Raw genomic sequence first — 19,605 nt, forward strand, 5'->3', positions numbered from 1 at the left:
AATTAATGGGAGGTTATGAAGGTGTCCCCAAAACTATAGAAAAATATGAGCAAGCCTGTCCTTAAGAAGGAATAGGGGGTGGGTGCAGTGGCTCATGCCTGTAATCCCAGCAGTTTGGGAGGCCAAAGTGAGAGGGTTGCTTGAGTCCAGGAGTTCGAGACCAGCCTGGGCTGCATAGAGAGATAGTGAGAACCTGTCTGTACAAAAAAATAAAATTAGCCAGGCATGTTGGTGCGTACCTGTGGTCACAGGTACTCAGGAGGCTGAGGTGAGAGGATCACTTGAGCCCACAAGAATGAGGTTGTAGTGAGCTATGTTTGCACCACTACACTCCAGCCTGTGTGAAAGAGCAAGACCCTGTCGCAAAAAAAAAAAGAAGAAGGAATAGGATGAAGTTGTTTTGTGGGATACAGGTAGCAAGAATTAATGGATGACCTTCCAGGTTGCTGCCACCAGAATGAAATCAGCTTTGTTCATGTTCATCTTTGTCTGTGTACAAGTTCAGGTTCCTTGGAGAATCTTGCATCAAACTAAATAATACACAGAGAGAGGTTCTCTAAAACAAAAGATGTTTATTTAGGAATAAAGCATTGCAATGGTAATGTGCCATAGCAAACTATGTGCATATTTGGGGAACTAAAGGAAGACAAGGGTTTTTTTTGTTTTTGTTTTTTTTATATACTTTAAGTTCTAGGGTACATGTGCACAGTGTGCAGGTTTGTTACATGTGTATACATGTGCCATGTTGGTGTGCCGCACCCATTAACTCGTCATTTACGTTAGGTGTATCTCCTAATACTATCCCTCCCCCAGCCCCCCACTCCACAACAGGCCCTGGTGTGTGATGTTCCCCTTCCTGTGTCCAAGTGTTCTCATTGTTCAATTCCCACCTGTGAGTGAGAACATGCAGTGTTTGGTTTTTTGTCCTTGCAACAGTTTGCTGAGAATGATGGTTTCCAGCTTCATCCGTGTCCCTATAAAGGACATGAACTTATCCTTTTTTATGGCTGCATAGTATTCCATGGTGTATATGTGCCACATATACACCTTTGGGTATATACCCAGTAATGGGATGGCTGGGTCAAATGGTATTTCTAGTTCTAGATCCTTGAGGAATCGCCACACTGAGGAAGACAAGGGTTTTTAAAGGAAAAGTGAAGAGGATTACATACTTGTCCTGAAATAATTATTTTGGGCTATAAAGATCAATAACATGGGTGACTTCGGTGTGAGACTGGACAGGCAGTAATTAGGCAGTTGTCCTTGCAGTATTTTTTGTGTAAGGTTGTGATGGCCTTTGTGCAAGGCTGTGGTTTTGCAGTCTTTTGTTATCAAGTATACAAGCATGAGAAGCCTCTTTCATTTGTCAGGGTTCAATTTGTCAGGGTTTTCTTAACATTAGTGACTCCATTTTAATTCTGACTACTTCCACACTTGTTTGGCTAGCTTGGGTCTCATGTGAAATCCTTGCTCAGGCATAAAGTGTCTGGAGGTGGGGTGTAAGGGGTGGTATTTAACACCCCATCAAGGCTAAGGCAACAGGGAAGGAGTAATTCTTCAGGAAGAATCTAGATTGCTGTCACCAAATTAAGAAGTAAGGGATCCCACAGAGACAAAGACAGAGATGCCCTCTACAACATTTGGCAAATGGTGACCATCACAGTTACACAGTACTGGGTTCATTGAGCTAGGATTTGTCCCTGAGAAGTCTTCCTAGTCTTTGCTGTTTCCTATTAAGCACTGTGAGAGGAATAGGGTCGCACATCTAAAAATCCTGCAGGAGACTATGGAAGGCTGCCAGGAGCTCCCTGTTCATATTCTCATCCTACCGCTTACTGCATGACAGTGACATCACCTGTTCGTGTCTGACACAACCACTGGTTCCTGGGCTCTGTGAGAGTGGGGATTACGTCTTTCTGTATCTCCATTGCCTGGCACAGAGCCTGCCACATGGTAGAGCCTCAGTGAACTAAACCATCACTCAGATCTCATCTCTAGTGACTTCCTAGGAAGTAGCACCATCAGAGAAATCAGGATGATATTTCAACACTAAGAACAATTGTCTGTTTCAGTATATTTTTCTGTTTCCAATTTTGAAAGAAATCAGCCTTTCCCTACCCAGTCACCATCACCCTAAATATCATATCCTTCTTGACAGGTATCGCTCTGAAGACTTGATGAAGGTTTGCTGACAGGAAAGGGCTTACTCACTGTACACAGCCCTTCAATAACTCCTACCAAGCATGGTGTTCAAGGGGCAGAGGGCTCCTGAGGGCAACCCTGAGGGTTACCCAGGCCCCAGCACCACCTGGGAGGACATCCCTGGTCTCCAAGCCTCCCTCTTCCCTGCTTAGCATCAAAGAACTAAAGGGGTTAGGAAAGTTCTTGAAAGTGATGAGCATTTTAACTATTAGGCTGTGGACCTCCCCTGTGTCTCTGGAGGCACTTTTTCCAGTCTTCCCTTCATAGCGGCCAACTCTACAATCCCACAAGACCTGGTCTTTTAGGGCTGACCATTTGAGATTCTTATAGTTAGTTTTTATATTTACAGAGAGAGGCCATTTATAAGGAAGGCTTTAACTGTTTTGAGAGGGGCATTTGACTCTCCCATAAATACTGCTCATTTCTGTCTCCCTGCTGGTACCCCAAAATACCCGGAAGTAGGCCCAGACCATAAATAGTTGAAAAGAGTGTCGGGGGAGGGGGAAGGATTGTGTGTGTGTGAAGTGTGTGAAGGAATAAACCAACCCTTTGACAGAACTTCTTATCCCTGGATGAGTTAGGTGATTTCCTCCACCTTGGGTGAGATCTTATAATTTTAAGAGTAATGGGCCGAGCGTGGTGGCTCACGCCTATAATCCCAGCATTTTGGGAGGCTGAGGCGGGTGGATCATGAGGTCAGGGGTTCGAGACCAGCCTGGTCAACATGATGAAACCCCATCTCTACTAAAAATATAAAAATTAGCTGGGCGTGGTGGCGCACGCCTGTAATCCTAGCTACTCAGGAGGCTGAGGCAGGAGAATTGCTTGAGCCTGGGAAGCGGAGGTTGCAGTGAGCTGAGATGGCACACACTGCACTCCAGCCTGGGTGACAGAACGAGACTTCCTCAGGGAAAAAAAAAAAAAAAAAAAAGTAATGTTGAAGGAAAGGGAAGGGGAGGGAAAGGGATCAGGTAGAAACTGAAATTGCCCAAGGTCAGAGTCATGTTTTCTAATTTCTTCCCGACCATGTCCGTGTGGGGAAAACTAATTCAGACGTTTTAAGTGCTAAAGAACTTCAGTGTTTTTTTGTTTGTTTGTTTTTTGTTTTTGTTTGTTTGAGACAGAGTCTCACTCTGTCACCCAGGCTGGAGTGCAGTGGCGGGATCTCGGCTCACTGCAACCTCCGTCTCCCAGGTTGAAGCAATTCTCCTGCATCAGCCTCCTGAGTAGCTGGGATTACAGGCGTGCGCCATGATGCCCGGCTAATTTTTGTGTTTTTAGTAGAGACAGGGTTTCACCATGTTGGTCAGGCTGGTCTCTAACTCTTCACCTTGTGATTCGTCCACCTCAGCCTCCCAAAGTGCTGGGATTTGGCTTGTTTTTTTTTTTGTTTTGTTTTTGTTTTTAAAGAAAGTTCTGGTGGGGTGTGATGGCTCACACCTGTAATCCCAGCACTTTGGGGGGTGAGGTGGACAGATCTCTTGAGGTCATGAGTGAGACCAGCCTGGCCATCATGGTGAAACCCTGTCTCTACTAAAAATAAAAAAAAGTTAGCTGGGTGTGTTGTTGTTCGCCTGTAATCCCAGCTACTTGCGAGGCTGAAGTTGGAGAATCCCTGGAACCCGGGAGGCGGAGGTTGCAGTGAGCTGAGATTGTACCACTGTACTCCAGCTTGGGAGACAGAGCGAGATTCCGTCTCAAAAAGAAGTAAGTTCTACGTAGCATTTTTATCTTGTTACATTAAAAAACAATCCAGTAGAACTGACTTATTATCTGACAGGGAGATCCGAGCTATGGGATTTTTTAGAATTATAGTCAGAGGTTGGATAAATCCATTATCTCTGACATTCTGCAGGTAAATAAGCTAGAACCTAGAGAGGCTGACCATGTGAGTCAGATTATCTGGTTCTGTATCTCTGCATTTCCTTCCAGTGAGTCATCCCTGAGCTCATTTAATTGGTCCAGCCCAGCGTCTGCTTGTCAGTTAATTAAGAGAAGCTTCAAGGGCCCAAGCATGATATCTTAAAGAGCCAGCGGTGGCCACCAGACCAGAGTGGGCGGTCATCAAGGGACAGGTTCCTTTGGGGCTGCTGGCATTGGGGATTAGGATTGGGTTGATCATAGGTCAACCAGCCCTTTAGGGATGAAAAGGAGGCAGGGTCTCAAGGGGACAATGCCTGCCAGCAGCCGGCTGTGTGGGGGCTGCAACTTCCATCAGGCTTTGATGTGTTTCTTTTTTCTCTTTTTCTTCCTTTCTTTTTTTTTTTTTTTTGAGACAGAGTCTTGCTCTGTTGCCCTTCCCAGGCTGGAGTGCACCATCACACCCGGCTAATTTTTTTATTTTTAGTAGGGATGGGGTTTCACCATGTTGGCCAGGCTGGTCTCGAACTCCTGACCTAAAGTGATCTGCCCACCTCGGCTTCCTAAAGTGCTGGAATTACAGGCATGAGCCACCACATCCAGCCTGATGTGTTTCTTGATGTTTCTTTGTATTTTTCTGGAAGTCCCTCTGATGTTTAGCAAAGTCTTTGTAATATTTCAGCCAGCATCAGCTCTACTGTGAGTTTTAATGAGGCGTCAGAACAACCCTGGAAGTCAATAGATGGCAACAGCAGAGAGTAAAGTGAGAACTCCATAGGGAAGGAGAAACCCTCAGGAGAGGCAGGAGCTCTGGCATCAACCATCTCTCTGCCCAGAATCTCCTTCCGAGTTGAAGCTTCAGGAGTTTGGGTTCTTCCAGAGTATATTATTGGTCCGACAAGATTGGAAAATACTGAACTAAATAAAGTTAAACAGGTTTCTTCATTACAAACTCTTCTAACATCCTTAATCTACTGATATACCTTATGAATCTTCAAGAGAAGGCAATTGCATTGCCAGCAGAGTTTCTTGAACTATTTAATTATGAAGAAAGTGTTGGCTTTGGTGCTCCGAGAAACACTCTTTGGGCCACATCATTATGAAGAGTCATTATAGATCCCACCTCTTGTGTGATTGATTGGCCTATTCCTTGAAGTAGTTAACAAAGAGACTAAAATGTAATCCCTTTCCACAAGGAACTCAGCCCATAAATATCTACTAAATGTATGTCTTCTTACTGAGTGCCAGAAACTGAGCAAAGTGATTATTAACATGGATTATTTCATATTCTTCTCAAATCCTCACAGCAGCGCTGTCAGGTAGGTGTGATTATTACACCCCTTTTACAGAGGAGACTGAGGCTCATGAGTTTAGATAATTTAGAATTACATAAGTAGTAACTGGCAAATGGCCCAACTCCCATTCTTACACATGGTGCCTCCCCGAGCGGGACACTTCTCAGGAACTAAACACAGTCCAGCATAAGATGCCTTTTAAGTATGGTTACTCTTCCCCAGGGTCAGTTATTTATTTAGCAACATTGGTTCCAGGGACCCTCCATGTTGATTATTCCTTAATGTTCTCAGGGGCAGGAACTGACTCATTCACCTTTCCATTATCAGTTTCTGGTACATAGTAGGGACTCAATAGATATTTCTTGAATGAATAAAAATAAATAAATAAATGACACTGATTTATAACTGGTCCTGGTGATAAATAATTTCTAACAGAGGCATTGCCCAGATCCTTTCAACTAGTCCATAACATTTCTTGAGCTCCTATGATATGCCAAGGACTGGATTCAGTAGTCACCAAAGCTTGTTGAGTTGCTGTTTCCCTTTCTGAACCTCTAATATTCTACATCACATGAACATATGTTTTCGAAGGCAGGCCTTCTTCAGACAATACATGGACAGCCTTAGGCAAAAATCCCTTTCCTGTATGTATTCCTCTACAGTAAAAATCATATTGATTGCTTAGGGAGGGGGATACTGAGTTAGTGGTTAAGGGTGAGAAAGATAACTCCTCAAATTAAAGAACTAGATGAACCCTTAACACTCAAAGGCTGGGAAGCATAGAAGGTATTTAATAAGTGCTTGTTGAATGAATGATGCAGACATGCATGAGGCAAGAATGAGGCAAGCTCTGGGGCCCAAAGACAGAGAGGGAGCAGCCACCTTTTTCTTATTAGCTTGTTGAGGAAACTGCTTGCTGGCCTTTGCCCAAGCCCATGGTGTGGCCATTGTGCATTCTGCAGGGCACATAGTCTGAAATGTGGGGTGCTCACAGTAGAACCCACCTCACACCAAGAGACTCTGCGTGGGCCTTTCCCCTGAGAGATAACTTGAATGCGATGGTAAAATAGAAGCCAGGGGTTTAGGACCAATCTCTGCAGTTTATTAGCCAGATGACCCTGGATAAGTTACCTAACCATTCTGAGCCTCACTTTGCTCAACTGAGAAATAAAGATCGTAATTTTTAATTTAGAATTCTTCTTATTTTTTTAGGTCCTTCGAGATTGCAAAGAAGAGAGGCACACAAATGGTCATTCAGATGAGGTAGATAAGTTAATTATTAGGAATAACAGAACAATTTCATAACTGCTTCCTGGAGACCTGGGACCAGCTCCCTCTTCATTAAGGAGATGACTGTGGCTGGAATGGCTTTGCAGGATGCCCCCTGCTTGCTCCTTCTGATGTGTCTTGTTACCTCTTTATCACTCGCACACAGTCCAAGGAGCTGACTAGGCCAATCGTCACTATCCGGGAAAGAGTGCCCCCACTGGGCAATGTTTCTGCACCAGGTCACCTCATGTCCATAGCTCTCTTTGACTCAGGAAGGGATCCCAGGTCCTGCCAGTTGCAGTCACAGCACTCAAAGAACAGCTGAGTCACCTGGAGAGAACAGCCTAAGGCCAGTTTGGCTTTGAGGGTGTGTTAGTTTCCTATGGCTGCTGTAACAAAGTAACACAAATTGGGTGGCTTAAAACAACACACATTTACAGTCTCACAGTTCTGGAGGCTAGAAGGCCACAGCGCGGTGTCAGCAGGGCCATGCTGTCTCTGAAATCTGTAGGGGGGAATCCTTCCTTCTCTCCTGGCTTCTGCTGGTGGCTGGCAGTCCTGAGCATTCTATGGCTTGTGGGTGCATCACTTGAATTTCCACCTCCGTTGTCACATTGCTGTCTTCTCCCTGTCTCTGTCCTCACATGGCATTCTTCACTCTCTGTGTTTCTGTATCTTGTTATAATGACACCAGTCATATCAGATTACCTTACTCCAATAGGACCCCATCTTAATTACACCTACAACTACCCTAGTTCCAAATAAGGTCACATTCTGAGGTCCAGGGGGTTAGGACATCAACATATTTTGGTGGACACAATTCAACCCATAACAGAGGTTCACAAACTGTCCAGCACCTCTCCAGCAGAGCTGTGGTGAGTGTTACATGAGAGGCTACACATGCCTACCATGGTGTCACATAAAATAAAATTGTCTTCCTGTTCAATGGGTCTCAAAATGTAGTCCTCGACAGGCAGCAGCAACAGCCCCTAGGGACTGGTTAGAAAAACACACCCTCAGGCCCCGCCCCAGACCTACTGAATCAGAAACTCAACCACCAGTATTTTCACAAGCTCTGCAGGTAATTCCAACACAAGCTAAAGATTGAAAACCATGCAGTCTCTGACCTGGACAGAAGTACAAGCTGGTAGAGAAAAGTCCCTGAAAAGTGAATCCCAACTGGGGAGCCCACCCACAGCTTCCCAGAGAAGCCATGAGAAAGATCCCACACCCAGGGCTTCTGCTCCCCCTGCCCCATAGCCCCTCTGAGCAGCCACTGCTTGCTGCCACAGACTCGCTGCTCCCTTGCTCCTGGCCTCTCTTGCTGTTTCCTTTCCTCCAGTTGAGAGTAAGCCTCCCTCCCTGAGATCTGTTTTTTAATTTAAAATTTTTTAGAGATAAGGTCTCACTCTGTCACCCAGGCTGGAGTGCAGTGGTGTGATCATAGCTCACTGCAACCTCAAACTTGTGGGCTCAAGCAATCCTCCGGCCTCAGCCTGCTGAGTCTCTGTGACTACAGGTATGCACCACCATGCTGGGCCTATTGTTTTTCAAAGATTTTGCAGAGAGGGGATCTCGCTATGTTGTCCAGGCTGGTCTCAAACTCCTTTGCCTCAAGCAACCCTCTTGTCTTGGTCTCTCAAAGTGTTGGAATCACAGGCATGAGCCACATGCCCAGCCCTTTCCTGAGATCCATACTTGGCTTGTGGCTAGATGAGACACCATTTCATGGGCCTTTTCTCATCACAGACCTCCCTGAGCAGGTTTTGCCCTCCACTAACTCCTCTCCCCACCCGGGGTGGGGGTGTTCCAGGCCCCACTCTCAAGCAGAAGTAACCCCCGCCAGTCCAGGCTCAACCAAGTCACTGAGCCTCTTCCTTTAGCCCTGGGGGCTCCTTCCTTCCCTTTTCCTTCAGGGCAACGTCTTTCCCCCAAAGACTCTGGGTCATCTTTCCTTTCCCTCTTCCAACTACATACACTCAGTCCAGAAGCAGATGTTTTGGGAATTTATTTGTTTTGTTTGGGTGTTTTACTGCAGAGATGGGAAATTTTTCATTTTATGCTCTTCTTTTCTTCATGTGGATCTGCATACTTTACTGTAAGTGTGTGTGTGTGTATGTGTTTGTTTATGTTTAACCCTCAACATGCTTTTTTCTATTCTCTCACTCAAAACAGCCGTCATCAACACAGAAGACTTCTGTGACCACATGTGAGAAGTGTTTCTCTCCACCACCAAGCAAGCAATCAAGTCTGTGGTGGACACCCACTGGGTGGCCTCCAATTCAACTCCAACACTATCTACCTGGAGATAGCCCTCCACAGGTTGAGGGCTCTGTCCCCAAGTATGGCCCCCACCGCTGCTGGACACCAGCTGATTATAAAGGATATTACAGATGAAGAGATGCATAGGGTGAGGTATGGAAAAAGGAGCATGGACCCTCCATGCCCTCCCTGGGCCCACTGCCCTCCAGGAATCTCCAGGTCTTCAGCTACTAGGAAGCTCCCCAAACCTTGTCCTCTTGGGCATTTTGTTTTGGTTTTGGTTTTGCTTTTTTTAGAGAGGGGGGTCTTGAACTACTGCCTCAGCCACCCAAGCTCCCACATAGCTGGGATTACAGGTGCATGCCAAGCACACAGCTTCTCTTGGGCCTTTTATGGAGACGTCACTGGAAAGGCATGATTGACCACCATGTAGAAATGTGATTGGACCAAAAGGGTAGGATCTCATAGGAATAGGCTGAGTGGGGAAACTCAGCAAGGCCTGACCAGATTCTTTTTGGTCTGTCTGTGTAGCATTCCTTCCTCCAGGGTAGGGGACAGGACCCTTTCTGGTGGATGAAGGGTAGGCAGGAAAAGGTCAGAGAGAGAGATTCTGTTTCCTGAGGCCTGCTTCGGAGACCTAAAGTGTCCCAACATTATAACAAAAGACTGTAACAAGGGCTATGGGAGTTATGCACCAGGAACTGTGGACGAAGACCAATATATATCTATCATAATATCACACTTACCCATGTCATTTCCTCTCTCAGAAGAACTTCTTTTAACATTTCTTGCAAGGCAGGTCTGCTGGTGACAAACTCCCTGAATTTCTGTTTGTCTGAAAAAGTCTTTTTTTCTCTTTTACTTTCGAAGGATAATTTCACAGGTTATCGACTTCTAGGTTGGTGTTGGGTTTTTGCTTCCTCCTCTCAACACAACACTGTTTCAAGCCATTCTCTTCTTAATTGAATGGTTTCTTTTCTTTTTTTTCCTAACTTTTTTAGAGACAGGGTCTCACTGTGTCACCCAAGCTGAAGTGCAGTGGCACCATCATAGCTTACTGCAGCCTTGAACTCTTGGGTTTAAGCAATCCTCCCACCTGAGCTTCCAGATTAGCTGTGGCTACAGGTATGCACCACCAAGCCCAGCTAATTTTTAAATTTTTTGTAGGGACGGGGTCTCACTATGTTGGCTAGGCTGGTCTCAAGCTCCTTGGCTCAAGTGATCCTCCCATCTCGGCCTCCCAAAGTGCTGGGAATACAGGCATGAGCCACCACACCCGGCCAATTGCATGCTGTCTAAAGAGAAGTCAGATGTAATTCTTATCTTTGCTCCTCCATGTACTAAGTTGTTTTCTCCTCTGGCTTCTTTCAAGATTTTTTCCTTATCTTTTATTTTCTACAGTTTGAATATAATATGCTAAATGTGGGAGTTTCTTGGCATTTATCTTGCTTGATGTTCTCTGAGCTTCCTGGATCTGTGGTTTGGTATCTGATATTAATTTGAGGGACATTATCAGTTATTATCTTTTGTTTGTTTGTTTTTGTTTTTGTTTTGTTTTTCTAAACAGAGTCTTTCTCTGTTGCCCAGGCTGGAGTGTAGTGGCGATCTTGGCTTACTGCAACCTCTGCCTCCCAGGTTCAAGCAATTCTCTCTTGTGCCTCAGCCACCGAAGTGGCTGGGATTGCAGGCGTGCGTCACCATGCCCAGCTAATTGTTTTTGTATTTTTAATAGAGATGGGGTTTCACCATGCTGGCCAGGCTGGTCTTGAACTCCTGACCTCAAGTGATCCACCCACCTCAGCCTCCTGAAGTGCTGAGATTACAGGCGTGAGCCACCATGCCTGGCCTCAGTTATTATTATTTTAAATATTTCTTCTATTTCTTTCTTCCTTTCCTTTTCTTCTGGTATTCCCATTAAATGAATATTGTATGTTTTGTAGTTGTCCCACTATTCTGTCCTGGGTTTTTGTTTTTGTTTTGTTTCTTCCGTCCTTTTTCTCTTTGCTTTTCAGTTTTAGGTGCCTTATGGACGTAATCCTCAAGCTCAGAGATTCTTTCTGCAGCCGTGCCCAGCCTATCAAAGGCATTCTTCATTTCTGTTGCAGTGTTTTTGAACCTAGCATTTTTTTTTTTATTCTTTCTTAGATTTTCCATCTCTCTTCTTACAGCACCCATCTGCTCTTGCATGTTGTTTATTTACTCCATTCGAGCTCTTAGCATATTCTTCATAGTTGTTTTAAATTCCTGGCCTCACAATGTTCTAAATTCCTGGCCTGATAATGTTCCTGGTGTAATAATGTTGTCTGATAATTTCAACATTTTTGCCATATCTGAGTCTGGTTTCAATGCTTGCTCTGTCCCTTTGAACAGTGTTTTTTGCCTTGTAACTTTTTGCCTTGTAATTTTGCCTTGTAATTTATGCCTTGTAATTTTTTGTTGAAAGGCAGGCATGACGCACTAGGTAGACAGGCCTTTAGTGGTGTGAGGTGTGGGGGTAGCATTCTGTAGTTCTATGATTGGGTCACAGTCTTTTAGGGAGCCTGTGCATCAGGGCTGAGAACTTTATAAGGGCTCCTCAGTTTCCCCTCCAACCCCTTACATGAGACAGAACGGGAAAAGAGGCTAGAGTTGGCTATTTCCCTTCCCTGGGTCAGCTCTAATTAAACCCCAATAGGGTAGATCCTGGTAAAATAGTTTCTCTTGGGGCAGGCCTTGTTAACAGGACCAGAATGCTCTGGTATATTTCAAAATGGCTCCTTTTCCCTTCCTCCTCCAGGAACATATAGGGATTTTCCCTCAATCTTCACTCTGAGAACCTGGTAGAGCTCCAGAAGGTAAACTCACGAAAGTGTTTTACTTATAACTGGGTCCATGGGGCTCTTAACTCTCAGACTTGTCATTGCCAAGCCTCCAGCCATTTGTTTGTTAATCATAAAGCAGGTTTTTCCTGCAGTGACACTGGCTCTCAGAGGTTTCTGCTTGTGAGTTTCTGCTCCAGTAAGTTTGGATTCTCATTATCTGCCTGTCTGTCTCTAATTTGGGGGGCAGTAGTTTGTCCTGTGACCTCACTTCCTTGACAGATCTAGGACGAGTTATTTTTTCAGTTTGTTTAGCTTTTTACTTGTTGCCAGGATGAAGTGATGACTTCCATGCCCTTTACATGCCAGACTGAAAACTGGAAGCCTCTCCTGCTCTTTGCAAGGATAATTACACTCGGTACAGGATCCTAGGCTGATGGTTCTTGTTTTTTAACACTGTAAAAATTTCACCTTCTTCTTCTTTTTTTGAGATGGAGTCTTGCTCTTGTCACCCAGGTTGAAGTGCAGTGGCACAATCTCGGCTCACTGCAACCTCTGCCTCCCAGGTTCAAGCAATTCTCCTGCCTCAGCCTCTTGAGTAGCTGGGACTACAGGCACCCGCCACCACGCCCAGCTAATTTTTGTACTTTTAGTGGAGACAAGATTTTGCCATGTTGGCCAGGCTGGTCTCGAACACCTGACCTCAGGTGATCCGCCTGCCTTGGCCTCCCAAAGTGCTGGGATTACAGGCGTGAGCCACCACACCCAGCCTATTCTTTTTTTTTTTTTTTTTTTTTTTTTGAGACGTAGTCTGGCTCTGTTGCCCAGGCTGGAGCGCAATGGCATGATCTCGGCTCACTGCAACCTCTGCCTCCCGAGTTCAAGCAATTCTCCTGCCTCAGCCTCCCAAGTAGCTGGGATTACAGGTACCCACCACCATGCCCAGCTGATTTTTGTATTTTTAGTAGAGATGGGGTTTCACCTTGTTGACCGGCTGGTCTCAAACTCCTGACCTCAGGTGATCCACTCGCCTCAGCCTCCCAAAGTGCTGGGATTACAGGCGTGAGCCACCACGCCTGGCCTCACCTTATTCTTGATTCTGATTATTCTTTATGTGTAACCATGGACAAGCCTTTTCTTCTCCCTGGGTCTCAGTTCCTTTATTTGTAAGGTGGGTAGATCTGGTGGAAAGGGTTGAAATCTATGGTCTCCAAGGGTCCTTCCAGCTCTAATATTCTTTGATTCAATCATGCAACTATACAACAACCACACAGGGTTTGACGTTTCAGCTAATACCAGTCTGTGGCTACTGGTGTGAGCCTGTCACATGCCCTCCTGGCCCACTGCCAATCACAGCATGTTGTTGTTTAGAGAGGTCATGGTAGGCATTCCTTGCAATGAAGTGTTCATCCATGTTTGGCCAGTCTTCAAAGAAATACCAACACCTGAGAAAGCAGAAAGCCTACAACCTGAACACTAATGCCTGTGCTCAAGAAGGAAACTTCAGTGGCAACAAAAAGCACAGCAAAACAGTGTCCCAATGAAGCTCTTCTGAATTCAACACTGTTTGAAAGTACTCCATTCCCCTAGCAACTTTTTTTACTTAATAAAAAGCAGGAGCTGTTTTTTAAAATGATATAAGAGCATTATATTGAAGAAAGCAATATGATATTTTGTCAAATAGCATTGGTATGATTGTGACTGTCATGTCTGATCAACTGATTGTAAGGAGAACTCTATCCTGTGCAGAATGCTGGCAGGCTACTTAAAGCTGATTGAGAGGATGACATGCCCAGGACTGGCAAGAGTCCCCTGGTTTGGACTTCTCACTTGATCCCAAAATATTCCATTTTTAACAGAGCAATTTGGCAATGTGTCTCAAAAGCCCTAAACATGTTCTTCTGTTCTGGATAGTGATGAAGAGTTGGACAGATATTTGGCTAGGACTCCCAGCCTTCTTCTACCACAGGTACAGGAGAAAGATATGCACTAGGGACACTCTAGGCATAAGCACAGCATTTGTTATTGACTCGTTTTGGCCCCACATCTCTGTGTGAAAGCTTCAGGTTGTTGAGCTGGGCTGCACCTTATGGAAGCCCACAGTGCTAATTGTATACCTCTGAGCAACCCTCTACTGGCTGCCTTCACCCTTGTCACCAAGGTCCATACTTGAATCTCTTTGTCCTAGAGGACTCACCAACCTGAAAGCAGGAAGAAACAGAGAGACAGTCTAAAAGAATGTTCCTCCCTAAGGCCTCAAGCAAAACCAGAACAAATGCTCCCATGCCTAGACTTTTCCACAGCATGGGCAGGTAGCGCCCCTAGTGGGAGGCGGCAGCCCCAAGTCCATCTTGCCACCTCAGCTTCTTAGAAAACAACACCCAAAAGGCCATGAGCCTTACCTTTCTCCAGGAACTAGTATCTGCTTTTTCTGAGAGCACTGTCCTGCCCCAACTCCTTGAGGTCAAAGTGGAAGTTTCATATTCTTTGAGAACCTGCCTTCCCAGGGGGTTATTTGGTTGGTCCAGGGCCAGCTGTATCCCTGCCCTTCCCATGGTTTGGTCAAATGCCCTTCTTTTGATTACAGAAGATATTTCAGGATTCTTCCAATTGATTGTCCCTTTTGCTAAAGTCATTTGAGACAGGATTCTAAGATGGCAGGTCAGGAGGCTAGAGAACAGAATCCCCAAAAGTGGGAAGCTAGAGAGAGAGGACCCGATGTGGACACTAGCATTTCCAACCTACCATCACTGACACCCTCACCTTTTACCACCATGTCCTGAGAATGATTTTGCATCTGTTCCACTATCTTCACCCCTTCTCCTCCTCATTCCCAAGGGGCCCTGAAAGGGGAGCTTTAAGTCCTTCCTAAGGGCAGAAGCAAAACCTCAGTAGCTAGTCCATGTCAGGATTTCAACCTCAGGACATAATCAGAGGTGTGCACCCATATTGAAGTACAAGTGATCTAGGGCTGCCTTCCTGTAGCTGTAAAAACAATTGAAAATAACCTAATAATATTTCAAAGAATTATGGTCCATCCATCCAACAGAATGCTTTGCAGCTGTTAAAAATATTTTTAAGGAATATTTAATGACATTGAAAAATGCTTATAATATACCAAAAGCAGGCCAGGAACAGTGGCTCACCCTTGTAATTCCAGCACTTTGGGAGGCCAAGGCAGGAGGAGTGCTTGTGCCCAGGAGTTCAAGATCAGCCTGGGCAAGATAGTGAGATCCTAGCTCTACAAAAAATTTCAAAAATTAGCCAAGCATGGTGGCACACACCTGTTATCTCTGCTACTCAGGAGGCTGAGGTGGGAGGATTGCTGAAGCCCAGGAGGTCAAGGCAGTGAGCCATGATCGTACCGCTGCACTCCAGCCTTGGTGTCAGAGTGAGACCCTGCCTCAAGAATAAATAAATAATAAATAAAAGAAATACCAAATTCAGAATATACAATTTAATGTACTTTATAACCTAAATTGTGTCAAGTTATATATTATATACACATAAACAGCCAAAAAGAACCACATAAAAATGATAATTCTACTTTCTTCATTATGTTTTCTGTGTTTTCTGATTGTTTATGATTAGCATGGTTTACTTTGGTATTTATTTGGTATTATGTTTTGGCATAATATATTATATTAAGTAATGAATGATATTGAAAAGATCAGAACCTTATTAGAGCATGTCTTCCTATGGAAAAATCAGATTTCCTTCTCTGCTGTTTGCACTTAGCCTTTACCAGAGGGTCATGTGACCAGCAGTAACTGTGAGCCCCCGTTTTCTGCCACAATATTCCCTCCAGAGTACGTGCTCTCGGGTTGTCTGAATCCCTGGAATGCTGGGCCAGTTGCCTCAACGGGGGCTGCCGTTCCAACACCCAGGGCAGGGCTGTTTCTTTAGCTGGCTGGTGGCTTTTGGTACCAAACAAGTAACTTTCCTTTCCCATGAACTTGTCTGCAGTCCCAAACGACTTAGGATAACTCTGCTGACCATGTGAGCCCCCGTTTTCTGCCACAATATTCCCTCCAGAGTACGTGCTCTCGGGTTGTCTGAATCCCTGGAATGCTGGGCCAGTTGCCTCAACGGGGGCTGCCGTTCCAACACCCAGGGCAGGGCTGTTTCTTTAGCTGGCTGGTGGCTTTTGGTACCAAACAAGTAACTTTCCTTTCCCATGAACTTGTCTGCAGTCCCAAACGACTTAGGATAACTCTGCTGACCCTGTTACCTGCTTTATTCCAGCTATTGTTCCAGCTAAGGTGGGAAGCCTGTAGATTCCTGGGGTCCCACAGAGGTGACATAGCAATGAGAGAGCTGGTGATGTCTCATATTCATGACACAACTTTGCCTGGATTCACAAGTGTGGCTACATAGGGAGCACAGAGACCAAGGGTTGAGGAGCCAAGGTTCTCGTCCTCCCTCCTGCCATCTGACTATCTGAGCTTGAACAAGCCTTTCTGAAGCTCTCTGCCACCTGTCTACAAGTGTAAACTGTGATCCAGGGAAACAATATCTCAGATACCTTTTCTGACCTAAATTGTCTCTCCTATTCATTCCATAGTGTGTGCCTAATAATAAGAGCAAACCCCTGCCACATGCCAGATGCAGTTCTAAACACTTCATACAAATGGACTCCTTTAATCTTCAAAACAACACTGAGAGGTTGGTACTGTTATCATCATCATCATCATCATCATCATTCCTTTTTCATCAGATGAGGAAACTTAGGCAAAGGGGGACTCAGTAACATGGCCAGGTGCACACAGCCGGGATGTGGAGAGACAGGGATTCCAACCCAGCTGAACTGGCTCTGAAATCTAGACCGTGAACCACTCTGCTCCACTGCCTGTCAGTCATGTGAATTTCAGCTCACCCTGTCTTTATTTCAGACTTGGCCAGAGGTGGTCAGTCAGCCACAGTGACACACTGGCAAAACTGCAAAGTGAGTGATGCCCACCTCCCCTATCCTCCAGCTGCTCAAGGTCGGCCTTTGGGGTCACTGCTGTATAATTCTACTTCTTCCCAACCATGCAAGGATGGCAGAGGCCCTCCCCTTGCCTCCTAGACCTACTAAGACAAGGCAATGGCTGTGGGCTTCCCCCTCTCTTGGCCCCATCTTCTGAAGAAGTAAGAAAGTACTGTTTTCCTGGTTTTTCAGAAAATAAGAAATATAATACTCATTTAATGAGCATACTCTGCACATGTTATACATATAAATTAACTCATTTGGTTTTCAAACAAGACCCGCCCCCCCGCCCCCGTTTTTCCAAGACAGGGTCTTGCTCTGTTGCCCAGGCTGGAGTGCAGTGGTGTAATCATGGCCCACTGCAGCCTTGACCTCCTTGCCTCAAGTGATCCTCCTGTGTCAGCCTGCCAAGTAGCTGAGACTATAGGTGTGCACCACCATGCTCAGGTAATTTTTAAATTTTCTTGTAGAGATGGGGTCTCACCATGTTGCTTAAACTCCTGGGTTCAAGCAATCCTTCTGCCTCGGCCTCCCAAAGTGCTGGGATTGTAGGCATGAGCCACTGTGCCTGGCCTCAAACAACCCATTCTTATTACCAGTCCCATTTTACAGATGAGGCCAATGAGGCTCAGGGAGCTTGTGTAACTTGCCTGAGGGCTCACGAATAGAAAAGGTACAGGAAGCACAGCACTAATATACATACCTTGCTCTTTGCCCATCCCCACCCTCTCTTCCCACAGCTGGGTCATCATCTGACCCTCTCATCGCCACTCAGATTTTTGAAAAACCTTTTATAACACTATTAATTCAAATCAAGTACTTTGGGTTTGAAGACCTTCTGTTCAAATTTGATTACAGGTTTCCTTAGTTTCCCATGCCTCCAGTTGTATGAAATTACAAGTTTATCTGTTCTTGACCTAAATCAGTCTTTTGGAGTGGTTGAGAGGGAGGTGAGATAATCCGTGTACAAGTGATTTCAAAAGCATCAAGTGAGCTACCAATTCTGGGCTGTTTGTCATAATCTGCATATTAATAGCATTCTCGCACAGCCCCCAGGCTGTGTGGAGGAGCAACTCTGTTTGTATATATCCAAACAGTAGGATCCAACAATCCTCTGCCTACTTATCCTCTCCCCACTATTGTTGGATCCTATTGTTTGGATATGTTGTTTGGATAATATTGGTTCTGTTCCCCGAAACAGAAGAAATATTATCCAAACAATATATCCTGTTCGATCTAGAAATCACAGAGGTAACTAGTAATAGTTCTACAAACAATATAGTCCCAACATCAATGGAAACTGGTGTAAGAGAGAGGCGCATCTGCAATTTACCCCCCAAAATGTAAGTGTAATATGTGTAATAGCACACCTACGTGTTTAAAATCTGCTTTTATTCATTTATATTCCACCGCACAACAATCACATGATGATAAAAGTGTTCACAATTATTTGATTAAAAAATTATTTTTAAAAGTAACGCATACTTACTGCCAAAAACTTGGAAAATGCAAAAAGAATGAGGAAGAAAATTTAAATTACTATTAATGTCAGAACCCAGATATAAACCCTGCTAACTTTTAGCTGTATTTTCTTCTGAACTCATTTTATATATTTTTTATTTATTTGTTTATTTATTTATATTATTATTATTATTTTTTTTTTTTTGAGACACAGCCTCACTCTGTTGCCCAGGCTGGAGTACAGTGGCACAATCTCGGCTCACTGCAACCTCCTCCTCCTGGGTTCCAGTGATTCTCATGCCTCAGCCTCCCGAGTAGCTGGGATTACAGGCGTGCACCACCACGCCCAGCTAATTTTTGTATTTTAGTAGAGACCAGGTTTTACTATGTTGGCCAGGCTGGTATCAAACTCCTGACCTCAGGTGATCCACTTGCCTTGGCCTCCCAAAGTGTTGGGATTACAGGCGTGAGCCACTGCGCCCGGCCTGCATATAAATTTTTTTTTTTTTTTTTTTTTGAGACGGAGTCTTGCTCTGTTGCCCAGGCTGGAGCACAGTGGCGCGATCTCGGCTCACTGCAAGCTCCGCCTCCCGGGCTCACGCCATTCTCCTGCCTCAGCCCCCCAAGTAGCTGGGACTACAGGCGCCCGCCACCGCGCTTGGCTAATTTTTTTGTATTGTTAGTAGAGATGGGGTTTCACCGTGTTAATCCAGGATGGTCTCGATCTCCTGACCTCGTGATCCGCCCGCCTCGGCCTCCCAAAGAGCTGGGATTACAGGCGTGAGCCACTGCGCCCGGCCTACATATAAATTTTAAAGTATGATTGGGCATAATTTTTTATATATACATATGTATATGTATAACTTTTTCATTTAATTTATATAAAGGAACATTTTCCTATGTCCTGATGATCATTTTTAATGATTGTGTAATTTTTAATCTAGCAATTGTACCATAATTTACTACCCCATTTCTAAATGTTTGGCCAATTGTGTTGCAACAAACATCTTCATAAATACAGGATTTTTCCTTCAGTAATTTTTTTCCCCATGAAACAACTCTCCAAAGAAATATTATTGAGTTACAAGTTAGGATCTCATGTTATATCTGAAGCAGCCTGTTGGGTGTTAGTTCATTTATTTTAATATCATGCCACCACACTGGAACTCACCATCCACACACATTAGGCACCAATAGTTGCAAAGAACTCTGCAAGACACCTCCTAACTAAAGTTCAGAATGGAGCCTCAGCGAATACAGGGGTTAATGCTGAAACACAAGCCTCCTGTCCAGTGATCAACCTCTTCTCCAGGCCTGCCTACATCATGGTAAGGAAGGTGCCAGAATTCTTACGGATCTGGAAAAGCTGGCTTCTTCCACCTGCCCCAAACATTTCTACCACCCCCTGAGGAAAGCCTGTCATTTTGACAGCTTTGTTCCCTTCACTTGAGGCTTTTAGAAGGGTCAAATACCCGCTCGCCCCCCTCCC

At 44.9% G+C, this 19,605-nt stretch overlaps 1 protein-coding gene across 3 annotated transcripts in view; it reads left to right on the forward strand.

Moving 5' to 3' along the window:
* The window catches only part of BRD10 (bromodomain containing 10), a 141,960-nt gene extending 126,749 nt beyond the window's left edge, over positions 1–15,211 (forward strand). The window contains exons 9-11 of one of the 3 annotated variants that reach the window (XR_008504531.2): positions 6,570–6,620; positions 8,802–9,041; positions 11,665–15,211. Coding sequence is in view for 2 of the 3 variants with exons in the window: in XM_063649541.1 (XP_063505611.1) it covers positions 6,570–6,619 (50 nt within the window). In the remaining variant the exon portion in view is untranslated. Of the gene's footprint in view, positions 1–6,569; positions 6,649–8,801; positions 9,124–11,664 lie in introns of those variants that run through there. The other 2 variants (XM_063649541.1, XM_063649542.1) reach the window with 2 other exon arrangements.
* Positions 15,212–19,605: the final 4,394 nt, after the last annotated feature.

The sequence above is a fragment of the Pongo pygmaeus genome, chromosome 13 (assembly GCF_028885625.2).
Source record: "Pongo pygmaeus isolate AG05252 chromosome 13, NHGRI_mPonPyg2-v2.0_pri, whole genome shotgun sequence".
Lineage (NCBI taxonomy): Eukaryota > Metazoa > Chordata > Mammalia > Primates > Hominidae > Pongo > Pongo pygmaeus.